We start from the raw sequence: 26660 nt of genomic DNA on the forward strand, positions 1-26660 counted from the left end.
TGGCGACAGGGGTCGGGACTTCAACGGGAAGGAATGCAGTTCTCAGGAAGAGTAAATGTTTGCTTCACAAGTGTCTGCTGAGCCACTCAGTCAAGGGGACATAGAGGCCTGGTCCGACAGGCCTTGCTAGGTTCTGCGCCACCTAGCACTCCTGGTTCGTAGCGTAATGTAGTTCTCAGTGCCCACAGCTCTCTTCCTGGAGGAGGTCCTCTATCTAAATTCTTTTAGGCAGTCGAGGGGGGATGTGAGGAGCTTTTTCCTGAATTGGCTGGGTTTTGATGACTTGTTCACTCAAAATAATCTTCATGCCAAAGCAGCCCATCTTGAGGCAGCCTGGCCTTGGCCCGTACAAATGCAATGTCGTCATGAGCCCGCCCTGATCCTTTGTTACTTGTTTTTGTTTTTACTCTTTTTCTGGAAAGTGTTTGGGATTTTCTCTTTGTTCCCAGAAATTTATGATGATTGGCTCTGGGTGGGTTTGCTTTGTTTTGTTTTGTTTTTTTGTTTGAACCCCTTTGCTAGGCACTAATGAGCCATTTCAATCTGAAAATTCATGTGCTTTGGTTCTGGGGTTTTTCTGGAATTATTTTTTTCATAATTTCTTCTCTTCCTTTTTCTCTCTACTCTTTCTCTAAAACATCCATTATTCAAATTATGTGTTTTCTCTATGAATCCCTAGTTTTTATTTTGTTTTGTTTTTATCTTTCTCTCTCATTTTCTCATTCTTTCTGTTACCCTATTCCTTGTCATCTGGCGGATTTCCTCACCTATATCTTCCAACCTTGAGTTTTACCTCCAGCTATCACATTTTCCTATTATGCTTGTTTGATGGTGCAACCGTTTTTTGCTCCTTCATTTAAAATGAAATAAGACACTAGTGAGCTTGGAAGTTGGTGTCTTAGAGGCAGGGAGGCTCTAACGGGATGCCTGGAGGCCAGCAAGGAGGCGGCCGTGGCCAGCTGTGGGGAAGGTCAGAGGCCTGTCCTGGCAGCATCCACGAGAGGCCGGATCCCACCAGACAGGCCCAAGATGGTGGCGCCATGACAGGAAAGCCCTGAGCAAGTGAGGAAGAAAAAGCGGGAAACCCTGCTTCCCCACACCAAATAATGAATATTATACTCTCTTGTTAACTGCGCATAAAAGGTAGAACCCCAAACCCCCGCACACAGCTCGCTGTCTCTTAAGCTTATACTCACATCTCGAGAGTATAATTTATTTTTTGTTTTGTTTTTTTAAAGATTTTATTTTTAAGTAATCTCTCCACCCAATGTGGGGCTTGAACTCATAACCCCAAGATCAAGAGTTGCTTGCTGCACCCATTGAGCCAGCCAGGTTCCCCTCGAGAGTGTACTTTCGGTTTAATAAACTTTCTGCTTATGTTGCTTATCCAGTGTGTTGTGTGTCTGTCCTTCAGTTCTTCCTCCTGATGAGACCAAGAGCATTCCAGGACATCTTTGGGACAGGCTGGGTCAAGGGCCCAGGGTCTCCCCAGTTCACCTGGCAACAAGTAGAGCCTGTTGAATGGTAGACTTCAATGTAGGGTACCCTTCTTGGATCATTTTGTTGGGCGAGGGTCTCCCTAACTATCTGAGTCTTTGGGTCTTTTCTCTTGAGCTTGTTGAGAAATTTGATCTCCTGCCTGGAGGGCATAAACCTGGCTGCCCTATTCTAGGATCCAGAATGAGAGAAAGAGCTTGTGAGTATCACTGTTCCAATATGCAGGCTTTCCTGTGATTGTAGGGGAGGAAAAATAATTTTCTCTCTACCCTTCTAGGTTCCTGGCTGAGATACTCCTGTAATGAAAGACAGATTAACAGGAGAAAAACAGAAGTTCAAGAACAAGGATGCTTCCTATATACATGGGAGAGACTCAGAAAAACTGAGTAGCTTCCCAGAATGGCTCAAGCCACCACCTTAAATGCCATTTTCAGCTAAAAACAAAAGACAGATGTTGGGATGGGGGGCAGGAAGGGTGTAGGATAAGTGTGGGGAGGTTACCAGGAAAAGGTCTCTAAACAGGGTAAGGGTGTTACACAGATTTAAGTCCATACCTTCTCCATTGATAAGTTTCTAGAGATTTAGTTCTCCTCCTCCTCTTCCTGCTACTGAGAGGAACACACTTATAAATGGAGATTTCTCTTATAAACGGCTCTTCCCAGAGGGCAACTTCTCAGTTCTCAGAGCTTCTCCGGCATCTACTATTTCTTTTTATTTTTTTATTTTTGCTCTTCTTGAGCTTAACCTTGATTTTTATTTTATTTATTTTTTTAAGTCATTCCTATTTTATTTATTTTATTATGTATTTATTTATTTTTATTATGTTCAGTTAGCATCTGCTATTTCTTAATCAGTCTAAAATAATCCTTGTGCCAAAGAGGTATATTTTGGGGTGCCATGGTCTGCTGCCCCTCACCCTCCCCGGCGGGTAAACTTGGGCGCGAAGGGGCAGTTTTGGTCTCTGGTTTGGGGAGAGGATCTGACGGTTTGGTGAATGGGCTTCTGGCTCTCTCCCTCTCTAGAGCCCCCCTTCATTTCTGTTTCCAGAGGCGCCTGGAGCCCCGTGCAAACCCACCGCCTCTTGTCTCCCCCACCAGCGCTTCAGGGAGCACCTTTCTATGTCTGTTGAGTCCGTTTTCACTCACAATTGTTTTGGCTTCCAGACTGTGTTGTTTTGTCTTTCTTCCAGTCTGGGGCTTTTGCCTTTATTTTTTTCTTTACACCTTTGGCCGTGGTTTCACGGGGGACTCAGAGGAGCTAATGGGGTCTGCGTCTGCCATCTCTAAGTGAAAGGCACCAGGGAGACCTCCCATCGGCCCCTTGTACTTGCTTTTTCCCCTACCCATTTCCCCGTTCCTGAATATTGTCTTTCATTCCTGAACATACTCTTTTGTACAACTCTCTACCAAAGCTCACTGTCCTTGTTGCCTTTTAGTGGTATTACATTTAAGCAAGAACCCACATCTTTGTTTGAGTTGAGCGCTAACGGTGGGATTTCAGATGTGATCTAGTGATTATGCAAGGATTTTAGGTGGCCGTGGGGGAAATCTGGCCCTTTCTAATGCCAGTCAGATTAAATAAGGCCATCCCCGACCTGTGTCTTTGAGAAGCCAGCTTTGCTGGAAGTTCTTACAAGTGGAGAGGCCATTGACCAGAGCATTTAGATACAGAAACACCTACCCCTTCAGGTTTTCATTCTTAACTGGTGGTACCTCCCTCTCCTGACCTGTGACTATGATAACATTCCACATTTCTATTTACCAAGGGCAAAGACTCAAATTTTTTAACTGCTTCGGAATGGCTGCTAGAGAAGCAGCAATCTCCGTATTTGTATTTTGACTGATTCTGGCTGGAGCTTTAATTACAGCAAAACCCACAGTATTTGTTCTTTTGAATCCCAGGAGATCATCAGCAAGAGGCTCAGAGTCCCACGAGCTTAGCGAAGGAGGAGATGAAAAGAAAAAGCGAGACTCTCGGAAAAGCGGCTTTCTCAATTTAATCAAATCCCGGTCCAAATCTGAGCGGCCACCCGTGGTCTTGACGACGGACGAACCGTCCTCGCCAAAGGGGGCCGTCAGAAGTCCAGCCACGGACACCCCCAGGAAGGATGCGAAGCCCGCGGAGCACAATGGCAGTTCGGAGCGGACAGAGGAGATAAAAACCCCCGACTCCGTTGAGGAAGGTCAAGGGGAGGACGTGGGCAAGGTGGAGCGGAGTGACAGCAAGAGGAGTCCGCAGGGCGGGCGGAGGTACGGGGTCCAGGTGATGGGCAGCGGTCTGCTGGCAGAGATGAAGGCCAAGCAGGAGAGGAGAGCGGCCTATGCGCAGAAGGTGAGGGTGGGTCCCTTCTGACTCGGTTGTCTGTGTGATTTGCCCCCTCTCGGTTTTTATGGGCGAGAGAGGAACAGAGCTAGCCTGTTTGATGAAGTAAAAATCCAAATCCAAAAGCCTTTTTCCGAAAGAACCCAGAGCACAGACAACAAGGGCAGGGCCATGTTTTCCCTCCGGTGCGAGGGCCCGCTTTTCGGAGCCACAGTGTTTGAAGGTAAGTCATTGGCTGAGACTCTGCTGGCCTTTCCCCACCTGCCGAGGTGCTTTCTGTGCAAGTCAGGAGCCTGGGAATGCAGGGAGATGCTCAGAGCTGGGGAGAGGACCAGTCTGTTGAATCCAAAATGAGACCTGAGCGTGACCAGAAATAGAACTGACAGAGGCTAATAAAAATACTGAAGCCATGGGGGTGCCTGGCCAGCTCAGTCAGTAGGGCGTGCGACTCTCGATCTGAGGGTTGTGAATTCAAGCCTTGTGTCAGGTTTTATTTTTACTTAAAAATAAAATAAAATCTTAAAAAATACTGAAACCAGATTCTAATTATATGAAAATAGATCTGCTTTTCAGTTTTTTCATAATTCCCTTTTCCAAACCTAAAAATTCCTTACTATATTCCAGATTTGAAAGTCAAAAGGAAAGAGGGTCAAGGTATTCTGTTAGAATTAACTGAATACTTGGTCATTGAGATATGTTGTGGATTGCTATGAAGAAAAAGTTGATTGTTTCAAAATTGCCAAGTCCCCCCCCCAAAATCTGACTTAATATATCATTTATCCTTCGAACATCTTTTAAAGTAGACATTGTGGTTTTTTCTTCCATTATCTCTCCTTTCTCCTGCAGCTACTTGAAAGATTATAGCTTTATTGTGATCACTAAGCTCATCAAACCCAGGTTAACCCAGGTTTTGGGTATAGTGCATGAATCTGAGCTCTTTTTCATGTATATAACTGGGTTTCCTAAAGAAAGGAAAATTGCCCATCTGTTTTTTTTGAAGTATCAGAATAAAACAATTCACCCCAATGAACCCTTGATTTTTAGAAAGTTACTAGTAAACTGTATTATAGACCAGGGTGTGGAGGGCTGTTTTACATGACTTAACAACTGATTATTTTTTCATTAAATCCTGCATCCCATGTGACTTTACAACTGTTCACCGTAGTTCCTCCACCAGCACCATAGTTATCCAGCAATTTCCCTGTGACAGATCTCTCCTAACTTACTCACTGACCCTTACGGAAGGTTGAGGAGGGTGCAGAGGGGGGACCATATAACTGTATTCTGCTAATTCAGCAAGGCAGGCACAATGTGGCCTTCACTGGTCAGAATTCTGAATAAACACTGACCACATCACTGGTGAGTCAGACGCCCAAGGAAATGTTTAAATTTCAATCCATTTTATAGAATTTCTTACAACAATGAATGGGCTATTTTCACTAACGAGCTGTTTATTGCTGTTTATTTTATCACTGTTTTCACTGATGAACAGCTGCTTTTTGGTAGAAAGATGGGAAGTGCTAGAGGGTTTTTTCCATGTGCTTTGGATTGGATACATAAATTGGCTTGGAGTGACAAAATTCCTATGTTTTAGGTCTTAGTTGTCCAAGGCTTATAGTAATGAGCTCCTAGCGCCATCTTGTGTCTATTTAAAACAACATCAATAATAAAAATCCTTAGGACAGGGGGACCCCGGAGATGTTGTGGGTTCAGTTCAGATCAACACAATAAAGCAAATATCACAATAAAAGCGAGTCAAATGAGTTTGGGGGTTTCCCAGTACGTAGAAAATCATGTTTACACCGTACTTTAGTCTCTTAAGTGTGCAACTGGCATTGTGTCTAAAAAAACAATGTACAAACCTTACAATTTTAAACTATTTTATCGATAAGAAATAGCGATCGTCTGCGCTTGCTGGTGGAGGGTCTTGCCTCCTCGTCGATGGCTGCTGACCGATGAGGGTGGTGGTTACTTAACGGCGGGTTGGCCGTGGCAGTATCTTAAAATAAGACAACCATGAAGTCTGCCACACTGATTGACTCTCCCTTTCACAAATGATTTCTCTGCAGCACGTGATGCTGTTAGAGCATTTCACCCACAACAGAGCTTGTTTCAAATTGGAGTGAATCCTGTCAACCCTGCTGCTGCTTTATCAACTAAGTTTCTGTTATAATCTAAATCCTCTGTTGTCATTCTGATAATCTTCACTCCATCTTTCCCCCCAGGAGTAGATTCCATCTCAGGAAACCACTTGCTTCGCTCATCTGTAAGAAGCCCCTCCTCCTTCGTTCAGGTTTGACCCTGAGAGGGCAGCAATGCAGTCCCCTCTTCAGGCTCCCCTTCTAGCTCTCTTGCTGTTCCCACCACGTCTGCAGGGACTTCCTCCACTGGAGTCTTGAACTCCTCCATGTCCTCCATGAGGGTTGGAGTCAACTTCTTCCAGAGTCTGCTCATGTTGATGTTTTGACCTCTTCCCACGAATCAGGAATGTTCTGAATGGCATTTAGAATGTCGAATCCTTTCCAGAAGGTTTTCAGTTGACTTTCCCAGATTCATCAGAAGAAGTACTACGGCAGCATTAGCCCCCAAAATGTATTTCTTACATAGTAAGACTCGAAAGTTGAAATGAGTCCTTGATCCATGGGCTGTGGAATGGATGTTGTGTCAGTAGGCGTGAAAACAATAAACCACAACGTGCTCTTGGGTGACCAGGTGCGTTGTCCATGAGCAGTAATGTTTTGAAAGGAATTTTTTATTCTGAGCAGTAGGTCTCAATAGTGGACCTAAAATAGTCAGTAAAGCATGTTAGGAACAGATGTGCTGTCATCCAGGCTTTTTTGGTTATCCATTGATAGGGCAGAGGCAGAGTAGATCTAGCATTATTCTTAAGGACCCTCGGATTTTTGGAATGGGGACTGAGCATTGGCTTCAACTTCAAATCGGCAGCTGCATTAGCTCCTAATAAGAGTCGGCCTGTCCTTTGAAGCTTTGAAGGCAGGCGTTGACTTCTCCTCTCTAGCTGTGAAAGTCCTAGAAGGCATCTTCTTCCAAAGGAAGGCTGTTCATCTACACTGATAATCTGTTTTGTAGTGTAGCCACCTTCGTTCATTCTCTGAGCTGGATCTACTGGAGAACTTTTTGAAGCTTCTCCATTAGCACCTGCTGCTTCACCTTGCATTTTTCTCTTCTGAAGCTTCTTTAACCTCATGACCCCCCCCCCCCCCCCTAGCTTCAAACTTCTGCAGCTTCCTCACCTCCCTCACCTCCCTCAGCCTTCATGGAATTGAAGAGTTAGGGCCTTGTTCTGGATGAGGCTTTGGCCTAAGGAAATGCTGTGGCTGGTTTGATCTTCTGTCCAGGACACTCAGACTGTCTCCATATCCGCAATAAGGCTATTTCACTTTCTTATCATTCATATGTTCACTGGAATAACACTTCTCATTTCCTTCAAGAACTTCCCCTTTGCATTCACAGCTTGGGTAACTGGCTTGAGACCTGGCTTTCAGCCTTTCTCAGCTTTCTGCATGCCTTCCTCAGGAAGCTTAATCATTTTAGCTTTTGATTTAAAGGGAGACGTGTAACTCATCCTTCACTTGAACACTTAGAGGCCATTGTAGGGTTATTACCTGGCCCCATTTCAATATTGTTGTGTCTCAGGGCATAAGGAGATGTGACGAGAGGGAGAGAGATGGGGGGCGGCGGGGTGGGGGGAGGGACGGCTGGTTGGTGGAGCAGTGAGAACATGAACCACATTTATCAATGAAGTTCACTGACTTATGTGGGCACGGTTCATGGCACCCAGAACCATTACGATAGTAACATCACTGATCACAGATCACTGTAACAAAGAGAACAATAATGAAAGAGTTTGAAATATTGTAAGAGTTACCAAAATGTGCCACAGGGACATGAAGTGAGCAAATGCTGTGGGAACAATGGTGCTGACAGACTTGCTCAGCGCAGTGATGTCACAAACCCTCAACTTGTAAAAACAAAAGCAGTATCTGCAAAGTGCGATAAAATGAGGTATGCCTGTATTGAAAATTCAAACCGGTCAGCAGTGTTCTATCAGAATAATAAAAAATAGGAAAGGTTTTCAAAACTTAGTATGTATAAGAAGGGACACCTGGGTGGCTCAGTCGGTTAAACGTCTGACTCTTGATTTTGGCTCAGGTCCTGATCTCAGGGCTGTGGGATCGAGCCCCCTGTCGGGCTCTGTGCTGCCCTTGGGGAGCCTGCTTGAGATTCTCTGTCTGCCCCTACGGCCCCTCCCCTCCCTCATGAGCTCTCTCTCTTAAGAAAAAACAACAAAAGACCCCCCACAGAATTAGTATAAGAGTATTTTCCCCTAAAATGACTATATTCTTTACAAAAGTTAGCAGCATAAGCCGCACTGGTCGGTATACTATTGGTAAAATCTATGGTGTCTTCACTCTTGAATAATTTTCTTTACACTATTCACATTTAATACATGTATTTAAAGGAAAAGGACCGTGAAAGTGAAGACGTGGTGCTTCTCGCTTATTAACAAAGGCGAGTAACAAGTGCTGAATACGTAGAGCCCCATCTTTTCTTGGGGGGGCCACCTCGTCAGCTGCCTGCTCTCAAAGACGTTACAGCGTTTTATCCGTATTCCGCCCGGGCGTGTCTGATCCCCGTTACCTACCTGAGAAAGCCCGGAAGGAAGGAGAAAACACACCTCCTCCGATTGTACTTGAAGCGCAGGCAAGCGAGGCGCCGGGGGTGCGAAGTGCGAGCCGGCCTTGGCTCTGGGGGCCAGCCCGGCGCTCACGCCCGAAAGCCGGGGTCCCCTTCCACTTGGGCGCTGGCGTCTTGCTCGCCGCAGCCTCGTCCCGGCCACGTGCAAGTGGGCCACCTCCTTACCTGTGTCTGAGCGCAGGGACACCCGGCCCCGCCTTCCGGAGGCCAGGAGGTGCTGGGCGGGGCGCCGGCTAGGCCCCGCCTCTGACGGCTCTGGTCCAGGGCTCGGGCGCCCCCTGCGGGTCCAGGCGGGGACTTCGCGCCCGTCCTCCCAGTGGGCTCCCTCGAGCTCACCTGCGGCCCTGGCGCGGGACGCCCTTTCCTTGGGATCCCTCTTCCTTAGGGACACCAAACAGTGTGCGCATTCTGGCCGCGGAACCTGCGTGCACATTCCTCCTCAGACACCTGCACGGCAGCCTCCCCCAGTGGAGCTTCCCTGGTCGTGCTGAGAGGCCGGGGCACCTGCTACCGTGCCCGGTGCCGTGCGGGGGAGCCGGCGCTGCCGGCCAGCGTCTGGCCGCGGCTGGCTGGTAAATGCCGTAGATGAGTCAGATCCTACCCGAGTTTCAGGTAACCCCCCCTATAGCGTCACGAATAGCGGGGAGCTGGGAAGCGGCAGCAGCTATGTGCTTTTCAGGTTTGCCAGAGCGTGGGCTGCGACAGGCTGAAGGTCAGGCCCCGGTCTCCCTGCCCAGCTGCTTTGTGGTTTGGGACGGGAGGTAGATGCGGATCGTCTTTGTCAACAGGATGCTTAGGGCATATTAAGCAAACCCTAAGTGTTTCGTTTCAGGCCCTTTTTGTATCTAAATGCCTCGCTCTTAGGTAGGCTTTCTGCACCGCAAGGAAGAGCCCGAGTCCTGGCTTCAGGGGTTACCACTCCTTCCCCAAGACAACCACGTCTAACCTCGCCCCCCTCTGCTGTTACAAACCCCTTCGCTTGAAGCTTTGGCATCTTTTTCTTTTTCTTTTTGATTTTTGCGAGAAAGTACGAGGGGGGGCAGGGCAGACGGAGAGGGAGAAGCAGGCTTCCCGCTGAGCAGGGAGCCGGATGCGGGGCTTGATCCCAGGACCCTGGGATCATGACCTGAGCCGAAGGCAGATGCTTAACCGAGTGAACCACCCAGGCGCCCACTTTTGGGTTTTTTAAATTAATTCTGGCGTGTTCATCCGTGACCTCCTAAACAAGACTCTTGGTCCTGTGGTTCTGCCTCAGTGGCAAGGGAAGGCCCTGTCCGTTATAGGCCCCTTTTTACCTTTCCTGTACATTGAAGTTGAAAAGGCTTCCACTGCTTTTAAAATTTGATTTGGGGAGCTCAACTTGGAGGGAGGGTCCCAGCAACTCACAGAGTGTCCCTGTCCCTGCTGCGTGGAGCATCAGGGGCTGCCGAGCTGTATAGGTATTCCACAGAAAAACCCCACAGGAAGCAGGAACTGTCCCTGAGCCCCCTGGCTTCCCCTGAGCCCACGCACCTGTCACCTGGGGGAAGCATTCTTAGGGACTGGCCACACTCTGGACCTCGGCCCTGACTGTGAACGCAGAACAGAACCTGCTCACTGGAGCTTTGTTCCAGGAGGAGGCTCAGGGAGACAGAGAGGTGAGACACAGTCAGTGTGAGAGCAGTAAAGAGGCCATTATTTGTTGTCATTTATGTTCTGCTTTGTTCTTTTTCTTACATTTTAAATAAATATGCACTTTCCCGGGGCTGTGTGCTTGAATTTTTCAGAAGCTCGGGAATGAGGCCATCTCTCAGGATTCCTCCAGCCTGGCCTTGGGCGGCACAGAACGGCTGGACGGATGTGGGGCAGGTAAGACCATCACCCCCTAAGGAGAAGCACTTCCCGTCTGGTTCCAGGAGTCACACATGATTGACAGAAGAAAAATTAGGATGAGAAGGGAGATGGGCCTCTGTGTCACGTGTTGTCAGCTTTCACCTGGATGGCCGCGCCCCTCCACCTGCCGCAGCTCCACCTGGGCCGTGTCTCCCACCCCAGTAGCCGTGTACCTGGACAGGGCACCTTTGCCAGTTCCCCGAAGGGAAGAAATGTCTTTGAGAAGAACTCCCAAACTGTGGGCATCTGAGGACTGGGGGGAGGTGGGGTCATGGCCGATGTTCAAAATCAGCCGCACACGGTAGGTGGAAGGTGACCCGTTTGTTTGAGATGAAGGAATGTTCTTTCCTTTCAGCATGAATATCCACTATCCTTCGTCCCTCTGACTTTTCGGGTGTAGTAAAAGAATAAGACCTGTTTGATGGGAACCGAAGAGTAACTTACAAATTGCATGTCAGAAAGCTCGCTTTGCTCTTTGAAAGTCCCGTGTTGAGCTTGAGTATCTTCATGCAGTAAGGGATGGAACGTGGCTCATGTTTAACCAGCAGGGGTGGGACATTGAACCTGAAGCCATTCTCACAGTTCTCGCTACGTGGGAGGTTATGGACGTCAGCATAGCTCTCCTCGCTGGGGACCCGCAGCCAGACCCCTACCTGCTGCTGATTATCCAGAAACGAGGCACCTACAGCTGGTTTTACCTGTGCCTGCACCTCGTGCCACGTCTGAGAAAGATCTGAGTGCTTCCAGTGCTTTCGGCCCTGCGTGCTCTCCGTCCACTAGCATGGACACGGACACGGACACGCTTGAACTTGACGCTTGTCCTCTGTGGAGTAGTCAGGAGTGATCAGAAGCGCACCACCGAGTTCACTGCTTTCCCACAAAGAAGTGTAGTCTTCCACCAGCGTGTTTTGATCCTACAGGCATGCTAGAGCAACGACGTGCTTCAGTTCTGAAACACCTCTGATGAGAAAGGACAAGAAATGCTTATGGCGGCTTGTACCAGATCTCTCCCAGCTTCGAATGGTTCATTTCTTTAACCTTTGAGTTTTAAAGTAAAGTGTGCTCTTTGTCCCCATTTTCATTGCAGTGCCTAAACTGCACCCAGGTGTTGCGGAGAGCCGCTTCGGTTTGGGAACACCCGAAAAGAATGCCAAAGCGGAGCCCAAAGTGGATGCGGGCTCCAGGTCGCGGGGCTCTTCCAGCACACCGACCAGCCCGAAGCCCCTCCTGCAGTCCCCCAAACCCAGCCTGGCAGCGCGGCCCACCATCCCGCAGAAACCGAGAACCTCCTCACGGCCCGGTAAGGGTTCTGCTGAGCAGGAGGTGACCCCCCCTCCCCCCACCACACCCCCCGTCAGGCGGCATCTGGGGCTAGCTGGATCGCGACTCCATCCATGGTTCCGGGGGCTGCTGGTGAACATGGGCACAGGGGATCTGCAGGAGGGCTCAGAGAAACCTTCCAACAGTTTCGACAGGGACAAAGACTGAGGAGTTTCTTTTTTTTTAAGATTTTATTTATTTGACAGAGAGAGAGCACAAGCAGGGGGAGCGCAGGCAGAGGGAGAAGCAGGCTCCACACTGAGCAGGGAGCCCGATGCAGGGCTCGATCCCAGGACCCTGGGATCATGACCTGAGCCAAAGGCAGACGCTTAACTGATTGAGCCACCCAGGCGCCCCTGAGGAGTTTCTTTATTCAACACCGCAGCCCAGGGACTCAGAGACTGTCCCTGCATTCAGGCCACAGGTTAGAGGGCCAAATGAGAAGACAGCCTTGTGTTGTGTTGGCCCATTTGCAGGGCTTCATTGAGCCTTCTGAGAACTGTCTCCGGGGTCTACAGACCCTTCAGAAGGCCGCGCATTAAGGACAGGGGGCCACAAATAGGGAGAGCATAAGTTCTTCTCTTTTTGCCCCATAGTCTGTGAAATATTTAGGGTTTAGAACAGGGCTTGGCCAACTATGGGCCTGTTTCTGTAAATGAAATGTTGGCGGCACGTGGCCAGGCCATCCGTATCCATATTGTCTCCAGTTGTTTTTGCGCTAACATCGCAGAGCTGAGTCATGACAGAGGCCGTTTGGCCTGCAAAACCTGAGATATTTACGGTTTGGCCCTTTCCAGAAGACATTTGCTGACTCTTGTATAGAAAATCTACTGAGAGAAAAAACTTAAAAATATTAGGAATGGATTAGACTCTGCTTTTTTCTCTCCTGCAACTGCCCTTCCCTCTCAGGCCTTTTTTTTTTTCTTTTTTTCCCCAAGGGTCTATTCTAAGAATTTTTAAACATATACAAAAGCAGAATGGATACCGTAATGAACCCCATATCACCTCTTCACTTTATTCCCCCATAATAATTAGGCAAGTAAGGGTAGAGATATATAGTCGGATTATGCTCATCACCGTCATCACTGCTAATCTTAACACTTCGCTCTGTGCCAGGCACTGTCCTAAGTGCTTTGCGTGGATAAACTCCAAATGTCCCCACCACAGATGCAGAATGTGAGGCCCAGAGACACTCAGTTTGACAAGTCCCATAGCTGGTGAGCAGAAGCCAGACTCTAGGACACCCCCAGCTGCAGGGTGACCGCTCCCACCGGCCTCCTCCCTGTGGGCATGCGTACTAGAAAGTAAGACACGCAGCTCATCATAGTCATTCATCCACACGCAGAGGATTGGGTGGAATGAGAAAAAAAGGCGGCGTCGCACACGCCCAAACTCATTCCACTGTGGGTCTTCCCCATTTTCCCTCAAATGTGTCTTTTGTTCACCAAGCGACCAGTTGGTTAATGTTCGCTGGTCTCCACAGCCCATTCGTCCCTCAAGAAACCCAATGCCCAGTCTTCAAAGCACAGCCACAGGGGGACCCTGGGGTCACCTCAGGCAGCTGACCCTTAAAGCAGATCACTTAGAACTTCCTAATTCTGCTCAAACCTTTTTACAGATCAAAGTTTGTTATGATGGGAAACACAGAATATTTCTTGGTGCACACAGAATATCTTCATAATAGAGTGCAGAGAGTGAAGGCAAAAAAAAATAGTAATTAAAAGAATTGTTTTAAATGACTACTCAAAAGCAGGCTGGTGTTTTCGTCAGCAAGGTGTAGCTCTAGTCTGCAGGAAGGGAACGGCTCTTACAAAATGGACCTAGTTTGTAGAGTATTTTGGCTCCTCATTTGGGAAGTCTGAATGTCAAATTAGCTGGATTTCCAATATTCTGTCGCAAGGAGCTTCTATTTTCAATTTGTTAAATGTGTTCATTTGTTTCTTAGCACTTGGTGTATCGAGACTTATATTTGTTTTTATAGCGCTTGCGAATTCCGCAGGCACTTTCAAATCCATCCTTTGTTTCCTCTCCGCAGCTCTGAGAGATTGTTGGGGCAGGGAGAGCTCTTTCATACCCTGTTCATACAGTGAAGCACATAAGAGAGTTGAATTGGAAGGAGAAGGCTGAGGAGAACCTGACCGAAAATTGTCACCTCTGTACACACACACACACACGCGCACATGCCAAGTTCAAATAACCTTGCCGGCCACAGAGCAGAGGAAGGAGCACAATTCAGGAAATCCTTTCAGTTCTAATGAAACAGCATAGCCTTTAGGATTAAGAGACTAGAGTTCTTTTTATTTATTTATTTATTTATTTATTTGAGAGAGAGAGAATGAGAGACAGAGAGCATGAGAGGGAGGAAGGTCAGAGGGAGAAGCAGACTCCCCGCCGAGCAGGGAGCCCGATGCGGGACTCGATCCCAGGACTCCAGGATCATGACCTGAGCCGAAGGCAGTCGCTTAACCAACTGAGCCACCCAGGCGCCCCCAGAAGCACCATTCTAAACGACCCTAAACATTACAGAGATTTATTTTTTATTTTTTAAGATTTTATTTATTTGAGAGAGAGAATGAGATAGAGAGCATGAGAGGGGGGAGGGTCAGAGGGAGAAGCAGACTCCCCGCTGAACAGGGAGCCCGATGCGGGACTCGATCCCGGGACTCCAGGATCATGACCTGAGCCGAAGGCAGTTGCTTAACCAACTGAGCCACCCAGGCGCCCCGAGACTAGAGTTCTAATCCTAGCGGTTTTGTCATCATTTTCCTTCAGCAGGTCATCTATTAATTTCTTCATTTGTGCAGTAATCACCAAACTCCTTCTAGTTCTTAAAGTCCATGATTCCAAGTTATTCTTAGTGGTCTCAGTCTGTATATAGGTATGCGCACCCACGTTCCTACATGTATATGTTTGTATGTATTTCGTGACCACTTCACTGGATTTGGCAGCAGGTAGAGGCAGGAGGTTATAAATATCACATATTTGAGAAATATCCAACAGCCTCTGTGTTTGAGGCAGAAGGAACATTGAGTTCACTTAGAGTGTAATTTTCAAATATCAGCTCATTGAAATTCTGTGTCTGCAAGATAAATTCACATCTGTGATTTTTAGAGATTTTTAACCTTTCATAAATTTTAATTATTTCCCCCCTACCGTTCGTAGATGTTACCTGCAGGAACGCGAAACCTGTGTTTTGGCCAGAGAAATTCTGTGACGCTTTTAAAAAATTATCAGCCGTTCATATTTTAAGATTAGCCTGGCTTATGTTTTCGGAATCCAGTTTGTGGGAGTGTTGGATTCACGCGTTTGTGTCTCCCTAGAGGATATCCCAGACTCTCCATCCAGCCCTGGCTCCTCTAAAGTGGCTCTTCTTCCGCCTGTCCTGAAGAAGGTTCCATCGGACAAGGAGAGAGACGGCCAGAGTAGCCCCCAGCCCAGTCCCAGGACATTTTCCCAGGAAGGTAAGCAATGTTTCCTCTACGTTTGCTTTCTCCAAGGAGAGCCGTTTCAAGAGAAAGGAATTAAGCTTGGACTCAACTAATATCTTAGCATTTAAGTCAGCATCCCTTGGACTAAACTTTTGGAACCAGAGCAGTTTCCTCATTCAGAAACTTGATTCAACGTTATTGATGACACTGGATCTTAATGAAGGAGCATACACAAAGAGTGAAAATGTACCGGACACCCCAACCCAAGGTTTAACCTGTTTGTAATCATTAGGTGCTCCTGCACTGGATCCCAGCAGGTAAGGAGTGCCTTAAATACCTGGTGCCTCGTCTGGGGCTCCTTATAGGCCTCGAGGTCCCATTATTTCCCAGAAAAGCTTCCCCTTGCTGTAAATGATCACGAGCAGCCCCCGCAGGCCTGAGAGACTGGTGCTCCTTCTGCTTGCTCGATCATGAGGCCGAGCATTCCTTGTTCTCACAAGTGTGGTACCTGCAAGGATGCTTTCAGGGAATCATTGTAGCCAGTTGGCTGCTTCTGATTTGCTGGGGTAGGAGCAGAGCAAGGTAATCCTGGGACTTGGGTGCCATCTCCCAGAATCAGATCAAGTGTTCCGGGGAGGTGAGGCATGTTTGGGTTGGCTTCAGCAACTCTCCCCCCAAACTTCCCTCACTCTATTAAATACGCTGTTGACTTTCGGGTCCTGTCCTTCATAAAGAGTAATATAATTGCCATCTCTAAACCCCCACCTATAAAGAAATTCCAGAGCCACGCGAGTCATTACCCATGACCAGATGGCTCTCATTATGGTTTGGGGCGGCTTTGTTTTATTTTAGATGTCTGATGCTTTAGATAATTCCTTGACCTTTCAGGCTCTGACAGCTTCCTCCACTGGCCTGTTTTCTTTTATTAATGGTAATCTCCTGTCGAAGTTCATTAGAAAGTATTTCTGAGTACTATCTTTATGACTTGGGAGAAAAATAATAATTTTTTTAAAAATAAAAATAACAGTGCCTGCTTTCTCCTCTCCATTCTGCAGATTCATTTGGTGGGTACAAGCTTCACTCACCTATTGGCTATAAATAAAAGAAGGTAGGGTTTTGACCGAAGCTGATAAAACACTCATGTCAAACAGAGCAGCTAAAGCTGTAAAAGGTAGCTGGTGCCTATAGTCAGTTTACACGGAATGAAGAAACACAGGGTTTGGTGTTACAACCACAGCCCTTGGAAGGCTTCGTGTAGAGGGCAGAACCTTTGGCGGTGCCCAGTCAGGCCGACGGGCCAGCGAGCGTCCCTACCAGCCCTGCCCCCCTCCTACCCTCATTTTCCCTTCTTTCTACAACTGCCGACTTTACATCCTTACTTGTAAGGAAGTTTTGAAAATTGCTCCACGTTTAGGAAAAGCGATGTGTTCTCGATGCCCGTACGATTAAAATAGGGCCTCGAGTAACCCACCAGCCTCCTGAGCTAAGAATGGGTACCATGGAGCCTCTCTAGTTAAAGTGGGTGAAAGCTAGCATGCCCTTAGCTGCTTTGGAAAAGTCCCCTATTCTTTCCTGAGGAACCTATTTGCTCCTCAGACATGTCAGAGCTCTGGGGTAGATGTTTGATGCCTTTGCTCACTCCCCCTTGAGAGCAAACACTGATGATGATGCATGCCCCCATCTTTCTAGTTTGGGACTGGAGAGTTTTCCCCTGGAATCCACAATAAATTAACCACAGAGATCATTCTGGTGGTGTCACTTGGTACTGAAATTGGACTGAAAATATACATGCGACCTGAGAAGAGTGTGTAAACCGCCCAAGGTGATAAGAGTCCGACTTCAGTTTATTTTATCAGCTCACCGGCTCTGCTGGTCCAGGAATGATAGCCACTCGTGAGCCCTAACTTTTTCTTTAGAACATGTTCCTGATGTGCTCATTTTTATTTTCTTGTGCATTATTCATGCTGGTTACTTAATTTCCTTGTTCTGTGCCTCCCTTTGGACTAGCGTGCCCAACTAATTTCTGAAACAGGTAAATTGCTATGATTCTTCTGGATTATTCCATAGTGAATGTGATTTTCATTTAATCCATCCTGGAATCAAAGTGGTAACACAGGGGCCTTTTGTTAGCACCCTTTGGGGGCAGACTCGGAGCTCACCTCATTTTGCACCACATTTCCATAATGTTGGCTGTTGAATTCTGTAGGTGGTGGTGTATGTGCGCAGACCCAACGCTGTAGGTTCCTTAAATCCTAAGTGGGGTGGGTTCTCTGATACTTAATTTCTCATGTTAACATTCTTTAATATTAATGTCAACACAGGGATGTATTTGCTAATATAAAGGGTAAAATGAATCCCTTTTCCTCAGTAGTGCAAAGAGGAGATTATTACAAAAGACATTCAGATCATGACAGTGACAAGCCTTCCAGTGGAGGGAAAAGATCTTCAAAACTGTACTTCACCATTGCAGAAGAGGAAGTGAATGCAATTGGGCACAGGAAGTCACAGCCAACAAATGGTTAGAGCCTTCGGTTATCATCCCTCACTGACCCAAAGCTTATGGACTGGCACTAACAAAAACAAACTTTAATTGAGTAACTTCTATCCCAGGACCAGCTCAGGGATTATTCATACAACTGCCTTTTTTTTTTTCCCCTAAATGGCAACAGGATGGTCCTTCCCTTTGAGGCTAAAAGTATGGACTTAAAAATCTAAAATTAGAAACTCTTAGGAGGAGGATCAAGTTACTTCGGAGTAGGGTGACTTGTCCTTTCAAATTTATGCGATCATGTAGGTTTATTTTTTTTATTTGGGGTCATACTTCCTGTTCTCTTGATCTCTCTACTCTTCTGGTAGATTTTAATTGGGATTGGATCAGAGATTCTGAGAGTAACACAGTTTCTACCTTTCGAGAGTATTGGCCTCACACCTTCCCTTACACTCTTTCGGGAAAGTATCCATAAAAAGCCAGCACTAAATGCAGACCTCACACCATGCCCACAAGCTTTCATTGGACATTTGATGACCCTTTAGTGAGACAGAAAAAGTACCAATTAACTTTTCAACCTCTGAGAACAGTTTATTCAACTTTACAGCAGTTGCTCATTGGCGCCTGACTTCCATCTGACACTGTGGTAAACTCGGCAGTGTTCTGCTCAGCTGAAGATAGTCCCAGGAGACGAAAAGGAGACAGATTTCAAATCGGCTTTAATCTCCGGTGGGAAATGTTAGAGCAAACATAGCTGATTCAGAGAGGAAATGTCTTTTCTGTGACTCAGTACTGATGATCTTGCTGGCTGATCACTTTTTATAAATTTGCCTTGAAAAATCTTTGAAAGGCAGTCTTTGTATCATAAAGGAAAAAAATATAAAATATTCTGATAGGTGAGATTCCTTGGAAGTACTTCTTCCCATGAAACAGGGCACTTTTCTTCCTGTAAAACTCTATCGGGGGTTCACACGTGAGTGTTTTTGGACTCCCACTGACGAAGCGCGTGGCCCGGCATTCTAGCTCTAACCCCAGGCCTTCACGGCCTTCTGAGAAAGCACCCGGATGGCAAGTCAATGGGCGTGATCTTATTATAGGGATAACTCTTCTTTATGGCAAAAGGATAAACCATTCTCAAACTGTAGCACTTCGTTACTGACAGTATGCCTCTCGTGACCCACCTTACAGCTTAACGACCCACTGAGTTACATACGACGCCTCAAGTGGGGACGGTCGTCTTTGAGGGCTTCCCTTGACAGAGGCTTAAAAACCAAAACAACAGCACAGAGTCATCTCCTGGTCCCCCACAAGCAATAACCTTTGGAGCCAGCTTTCTTGGCCATTGGATGAGCCATGCGCTGTGACCTGCCATCATCTAGCTGGCACCTGCTGGCTAGATGATGGCATGGACCGGAGGGAGTTAAGGACACGACCCACAGCATAGGTCACATGCGAACATTCTGTCTGGGCCAGCAAGTGGCACCTGCCCCACCTAGAGAAACTTTTAAAGGATTTCCTGAAAGTAGTATGTCAACTATACTTCAATTAAAAATTTGTAAAATAAATAAATACCAGTGATGCCACGGACAGTACTGTGGAATCCTGTGGCTGACCCTATAATAAAAAAAGCCACACACTATGACCCATTGTTTTTGTACATAAAGTTTTATTGGAACACACACACGCATGCGCACACATGGACTTCCTGTGTGGGAGACTTGCTTATAGACACATGCTTAACAGTCACTTTTTTCTCTGTAAGAGATTTTTCTCTGATATTTTCAAGAAAATCTGTTATCTTCAAGCGATAGAAAAATTACATAAATGAACACATTTGTTTTCTGAAGAGAGACAGAGTTCTTTTTAGAGTGTTGAATCAGAAGCTCTGTCTCTGTTTTGCCTCTTTTGATAAGGTTGCATAGATGTTTCTAGAGTTTGGAAATTTGCATTTGAACTGTTGTATCGGTTGACTTCTCTCACTTGATTATTAAGAAAGCACATTGATGCGATGCGGTGTCCCCGCTTCTGAGAGGCCACAACACTCCACACAACACACACAGAGACGCCCCCAGGACCACACTGACCCCGCAGGAAGGCTTTGAGCTAGAGTAAAACGAGGCTGCTGGAAGGCAAGGAATTCCGTGCCTCTTGCAGATTTTTCCATGACCTCGTTGGCGTACAGTCCTCACCGTGATGGGCTGCATCCAAGTTTGATGGAATTCAACAGGACCATCTTGTATTTGCTTTTCTGCCTCGATTTCTTGAAATGCGGACAGGAACCCCCAAAAAAGTAATTTTTACGGAAGCTTCGATTAAGGTCATTTTATGTCAAAGATTTGAATTTTGTTTTGTTAGTGCCGACTCCTGCCCTTGCCTGTCTTCAACCTTGAGAACCGCAAAGCAGTCTGCTTTCTGAATAGTTAGTTCCTGGTTAACAAATGGCATTTGGCAGAGCAATGGTGTTACACCATGCTGTGTACCTCCCTTTAAATCTTTTATGAGTAGCTTCGTTTATGCTAAAACAGCTTTCTTACTTTCCTCAATCAAGTAACCGTGTAACAGACAGAGGCTGTCGTTCTCAAAGCATGCCTCATAGTTTTACCATGATTACTGTTTTAATTACGTGGCTATTTTAGTATTGACTAGACAGGTAAAACGTTTTCTTTTACTAGAAGTCTCTGTCACTTTTGAATTTCACGTCCTTTCCTGTCTTGCGTTTAATGATAAGCTGTGATGTTTTCATTAGAGTGTGTCCTATTTTCTTGAAGAAAATAGTTGGTTTTGGCTTTGTATGTATCATGGTGTATCCTGTTGGCGCAGGCCATCTTATTCTGAGATTGCCTTTATATGTCACCTGCTTCTTCCATAATCCAACCTAAAGCCAGCCAATACCTGGCTATGGTTTGTGGTCTGTAAGCCGGTACTCTGTTCTAAGCATTTTTTCACCAGATCTGTGATCTATTACCCTATATGAGTTCTCCAAAAGAAATCTAATAGTTGGTCGGCAGTTTGGGCTCTTGACAGAAAGTATTAAAAAAAAAAAATCAGGGCCGGCTACGGAATATTATTTTTAAGGTCATCATGTTTTCCTCCTGGGAAATATGAATATCCATGGAGCTTAAAATGAGAAAAGCTCCAATTTTCAAATGCATCTCTAATTCTGAATTTATATGCACATTTTGGAAGCTTTAAAATTAGCACGTGTGTATGTGTATATATATTTGCATGTGTGTGTGATATATATGTGTGTGTGTGTGTGTGTGTGTGTGTGTGTATATATATGTAAGCAAAGTCAAATCATCTTCAAGAATGACAGGTTTCATGTCTGAGCCTCTCTGCACCAGTCGTTGGCACTGTAGGTGGGAGGGGAGTGTACACGGAGTGTTTGTGTTGAATAAATTAAATGTTCACTCAGGCAGGTATTTTTTATAATTTTAATGGTACGTGGAATGGCAGTAAACACGTGTATAGACCCACGTATAGAGATGCCCCAGTGCGTTAACTGTAAGGATACTTGCATTGAAGAAGTGGAGTAAAACGATCTGATTTTTCTTTTTTATCCTGCATTAAAGTCAAGCATTACATCAGACTGCCTAGGAGAAGGTCCATCTGAATTAGTAAAAAAAAAAAAAAAAAAAAAAAAAGCCAGGATTTTATAAATATTTTAAAATACTTTTAAGTTTCAAGCAGACATAATCTTATTCAGACTATTAGCGGGAGCTTGACCAAACCTACTTCAATATAATTGTAATTAGCATCCTAATTATATGTAATCAAATAAGTGGTGCCTAAGGGCTGGAAAACAAACTTGACAAAGAACATTCCCCTACAAAGTTGTTTGCACCAGTGTTCTGGGCTAATGAGAAGAAGTCGGGAGGCTGGGAGAGCGAGCGCTTTGGCTACTCATCTGATTTCAGTTCCCTGATCTCACCTGCTTCGGTCTCCTGTCCATTCTCCGGCTTCCCTGCAATGCCATGATCACATTCACAAGTGGCAGAGTTTAATCAATAATTTTTTTAGTTGAGAGAGAGCATGAGCGGGGGCGGGGGGAGGGGCAGAGGGAGAAGCAGACTCCCCGCTGAGCAGGGAGCCCCACACGGGGCTCAATCCCAGGACCCTGGGATCACGACCTGAGCCGAAGGCAGACGCTTAACCGACGGAGCCCCCCAGGCGCCCCTAGAATGATTTTAAATAGTGTCACTGCCCTAGTGAACTGTTTTGTTAGGCCTCTAGAAAGACCATGTTATTCCTCTCAGGGACTTTGTTGGACAAATTAAAATTTGTGCCTTCATGACTGGTGCTGGGTCTATGTCACCAACCTAAATAAAACCCAGCCTGTTCACTTATTAATGTTTGCTGTATCCTTCTGTACCTCCCTCCCCAGCCCTCCCCGCCCCCCAGCCCTGGAGGACTCCGAATCAGGTCACTGGGATGTGGATTGAAGGACACTGAAGGACACTGCTTTTTGCAGGAAGATTCCTTTGTGGGATCTCCCTGAGTTTCAGTTAGCGGCGCCCCAGCGACCTTGGTCCATGGTGCTCTCTGTTTTTGCCTGTGACATAAACATTGTTGATGGCATGAATTTCTCCATTTTTAGAGTACTCTGGTGTCACAGAACATGAATTAGGCCTGGGATTTTGAGGAAGCTAAAATGCTGGGAGGGATGAATAGCTTTTGAATCTAAGACTTAGAGCAAATAGTTTGCTCTGAAGACAAATAAGGAATGTATCACCATGTGTATTTCTTTTTTTGAACCTAGAGTGTTGGAAATTTGTTTCTGAGTCACTTGATACACAGGAACAATTCATTTTGGTTTTAAGAGGGAATGAGTAGAATTTTCTAGCAAGATTTCCCTAGTAATGCTCTATTTTGAGGTCAGATTATTGCAGTGTCTTCAAGATGAAGATACTACAAATCTGCTCTACTCCCTCCTGTTCATAGCACACGCAGAGGTTGAGAGTATACAGGACCCTTCGTGTGTTACTATCAAATTGATTTTGTGATAAAGGACAAGCTATATATAGAAACCTATTTTACCTTTTTCCCCCAAACCTGATTTGTTGACAACTTTCAAAGGACATTTATTTTTTTTTTACACGGTTCAAGCTAAAAAAAAAATCAGTTGTGATATTTATTCATCACTTTTCCATCTGAGAATTTGCTCAAAGGTGTTGGGTAAAAAGAGGTCAAATTTTTAAAAAATTACTTATTTGGGGGACGCCTGGGTGGCTCAGTCAGTTAAGCATCTGCCTTCGGCTCAGGTCATGATCCCAGGGTCCTGGGAGCGAGCCCCATGAGTTCCCTGCTCAGCGAGAATCCTGCTTCTCCCTCTGCCTGCTGCTCCCCCTACTTGTGCTCCTTCTTGCTCTCTCTCTGACAAATAAAATCTTTTAAAAAAATTACTGACTTTTATGATGAAATTTGAAATGCTTATCCTTTTCAGAACACTAATTTCATTTTTTTTTTTAAAGATTTTATTTATTTATTTGACAGAGAGAGACATAGTGAGAGCAGGAACACAAGCGGGGGAGTGGGAGAGGGAGAAGCAGGCTTCCCGCAGAGCAGGGAGCCCGATGTGGGGCTCAATCCCAGGACCCTGGGATCACGACCTGAGCCGAAGGCAGACGCTTAACGACTGAGCCACCCAGGCGCCCCACTAATTTCATTTTAATGTAATTAATGAAATTCAAATTTTTATTGTCTAGAGATCAGAATCTGGCTCTGACAACCAGATTGGCAAGGGAAGTACTTTATCATGTTGTGTTTTGACTGTTAGGTTTCAGGAGATTTTACTTCCTGAAAAACACTCTTTAGTGGGTTAAGCATTTAAATAGCTAGTTCCTGGCAAGATGAGTTTTTAGCATAATGCTAACATCAGGCTGATGAGAAGCGTCAGATGAATCCTGTCTCTCTCCAGGCCTGTGTTCCTGGTTGGATCGTTTGACCTTTTGAGCGATGAGGTCGCTTTTCTCTTCTTTCAAGCCATACAAAGTGTGGGGTTTGGTATTTTTAGCTTAAGTGGTGTCTATACAACAGGCTTGGTGTGGAATATGTAATAACCCTTAAGAGCCTTGAGGCGGGGTGCCTGGGTGGCTCAGTTGGTTAAGCATCTGCCTTCGGCTCAGGTCATGATCCTGGAGTCCCTGGATCGAGTCCCGCATCGGGCTCCCTGCTCGGCGGGGAGTCTGCTTCTCCCTCTGACCCTCCTCCCTCTCATGCTCTCTGTCTCTCATTCTCTCTCTCTCAAATAAATAAATCTTTAAAAAAAAAAAAGAGCCTTGAGGCGTATGGTACCAGTGAAGCTCTGCTCTAGTTGTAAAGAACAGGGTCTTTGAAGAGAGAGATTCCTTTTATTTTTTTTTTTTTAAGATTTTATGGATTTATTTCAGAGCGTGCACGTGCGCAGGGGCAGAGAGAGAATTTCCAGCAGACTCCGCGCTGAGCACAGAGCCTGACTCGGGGCTCGATCTCAGGACCCTGAGATGATGACCTGAGCCAAAACCAAGAGTCAGATGCTCAATTGACTGAGCCCTCCAGGCTCCCCAAGAGAGGGATCCAGTTTAAATCTGGATTCCAAGTTTACAAAACCTGCCTTCCTGGGTAGCTGTGAGGAATAGCGATTAGAGAGCGGAGTGTGCCCGACAGGACACGTGCCAAAGGCTCAGTTCGGGCAATTACTCCACCATCATTGCTAGACTGGGGTTTGTATGTTTTCTTGTTTTAATTTGTTTCTGGTTTTGTTGGTTTGTTCTTAATTTTCGTCTCGAGTCTCTACACGTAGTTGGTGAGTTGTTTCTGTGTAAGGTCCTCCCGAGCCCTCCCGCCTCTCGGGGCCCCTGCATCTCACCCCGTTAATGGTCAGGCCATTGACTGTCCCTTGTTCATCGACTATAGTGACATCCTCCCCTTTCTGTTTCAGTTTCAAGGAAGAGCTGGGGCCAGCAGGCCCAGGAGTATCAAGAACGGAAGCAATGGTCCTCTAGTAAAGATGGCCACCAAGGCAGCAAGTCCAGCGACTCTGGGGAAGAAGCAGAAAAAGAGTTTATTTTTGTGTAAAGGTCCCCCATGCAGACTGCACAGGGTGCTCTGTTAGCCATTAGAGAGGAACCAAGGGCAACACCTCTTCCTACTTCCAACGCTCTTCTCTTGGTGCTTTTTTCTTTTCTTTCTCCTTTCTTTACTTACTTTTTGAAAACAAACAGACCCAGTTTTTGGGGTAGGGGGGAATCCAAACACACTTGTTTGGTCTTCTCCCCACCCTGGGCGTTTGAGTTTGAAGCATTCCTTCTATGCCTTCAGTGAATGCCAGCGACTCTCCATGCGTCCTACTTGAATTTTCTCTGAGGCAGCTACAGTTTGCCCTGCAAGATGAGTTTTGGGAGGTGAACAAAGCAACCAGACACATAACTCACACAAGTAATACCATCGGCTGACCGTGGGGCTCCGCTGTGGGTGCCCGTCACATCTGCACTTGATAGAGCGATTTGTTCTTGATGTATGCAATTGCACATTGTAAGTATATTAACAGAGCACACTAATAAATAATTTGTACAAATTATATATATTAGATCTCGGCTATGGTTTTTACATTCTCCCATGGGGAACTTCTTCCTTCCTGATGTGGAATTGTACATTTAAATTTGGTCGGTGACCTTTGTAGGACCATCAGTAAGCACAGTGAAGAACAGTGAGAGAGGCCCGTGGCTGATGCTACCAATGTGCCGGGGTCAATGTACATAGTTGATTGGAATGAAGTTTTATGAGTGTTCGTGATTTTCAAAGGCCTTTAATTTCTGTCTGCATATTAGCTTTTAATGTATGATTTGAAGAAAGAATACTTTGACACCTGTAAAAAAATCAAAACACTACTCTTTTTAAGACATTTCACAAATATTCACTTACATTACAGGCTGAGGTATTTTATTCATATGTATATTTATACCAATAAAATGATTTTACAAGTGGAATTTTGACCTTCTCTGGTTACCTTTTTTTAAAGATTTAGAGAGACAACAGGAGGGGCAGAGGAAGCGGAAGGGAGAATCTCAAGCAGACTCCCTGCTGAGTGTGGAGCCTGATGTGGGGCTCGATCTCACGACCCTGAGATCATGACCTGAGCTGAAACCAGGAGTTGGACCCTCAACTGACTGCGCCGTCCAGGCACCCCCTCTGGTTACATTTTAGAATTAGGATTGGCTTGTGGTAATCTGGCCTGGCCAGATGGCAGGAGGCCTGAGCATGGGGGCAGAGGAGCGCAGGGATGCGAGCCTCCCAGAAAATTCCAAGACACAAGCAGAACGGCTGCTGGGAGGGGTCTGGGAGTCGTCCCATTAAGCTAAATTACAGTGATGATTTTCTTGCTTGTGCCGTGCACAAGCCTGGAACGGAGGAGGAGGCTAATTCACAGCCCATCCCAGGGATGCCAGGCCGGGGGCCGAATAATCCAGGAGTCACTTCTGCTTTGTTTGGGGCGCAGGTGGCTACATCATGGAGGCTGACCTTCCAATGTTACTGTTCCTAAGTTTCACATCAGTCACTTGGGGTCTACTTTGCACATGGCATCGGCCAGCAATTGTCAAGCGTGGGTCAGGGGTTGGAGAGGAGTCAAAGTGCAACTAAAAACTAGCCACTGAAAATTCAGGAGGAGAATCATTGACCCCTGGTTTATGAGGACGGGGGACACCTGCAGGAGCAAAGCGGTGTATCCCACCCGGAGTGCCTTGAAGGGGGCTGCAGTGCCTACCACTTCTAAATCAGAAATTTTTTAAATTTTTACTACTTGAATTCCAGTGTAGTTACTTTCCCTTGTCATACTCCATATCCTATTTTATTTATATAAAATTATATTTATCTAAAATTGTGTTTATATAAAATCTGTATTCTGAGAAGGGGTCACTAGACCTCAGAAGACTTCCAGAGAAGAATGAAGGTTCAGGCAAGGTGAGAGACTGGCTCTGTGAGCTGCCCCAGGCCCCACAGGGCAGGGCAGACACTTCTGGAAATGAAGAGGAAGT

General features: G+C 46.1%; 1 protein-coding gene across 2 annotated transcripts in view; it reads left to right on the top strand.

The window, feature by feature from the left end:
* CARMIL1 (capping protein regulator and myosin 1 linker 1) overlaps positions 1–25613 on the top strand; it is a 308066-nt gene extending 282453 nt beyond the window's left edge. The window contains exons 33-37 of one of the 2 annotated variants that reach the window (XM_021696859.1): positions 3399–3828; positions 10305–10386; positions 11498–11710; positions 15051–15191; positions 24566–25613. In XM_021696859.1, coding sequence (XP_021552534.1) covers positions 3399–3828; positions 10305–10386; positions 11498–11710; positions 15051–15191; positions 24566–24702 — 1003 coding nt within the window. In that variant the 3' untranslated portion in view covers positions 24703–25613. The remainder of the gene's footprint in view (positions 1–3398; positions 3829–10304; positions 10387–11497; positions 11711–15050; positions 15192–24565) is intronic. The other variant, XM_044917255.1, reaches the window with a different exon arrangement.
* Positions 25614–26660: the final 1047 nt, after the last annotated feature.

The sequence above is a fragment of the Neomonachus schauinslandi genome, chromosome 8, assembly GCF_002201575.2.
Source record: "Neomonachus schauinslandi chromosome 8, ASM220157v2, whole genome shotgun sequence".
In the NCBI taxonomy this organism is placed as follows: Eukaryota; Metazoa; Chordata; class Mammalia; order Carnivora; family Phocidae; genus Neomonachus; species Neomonachus schauinslandi.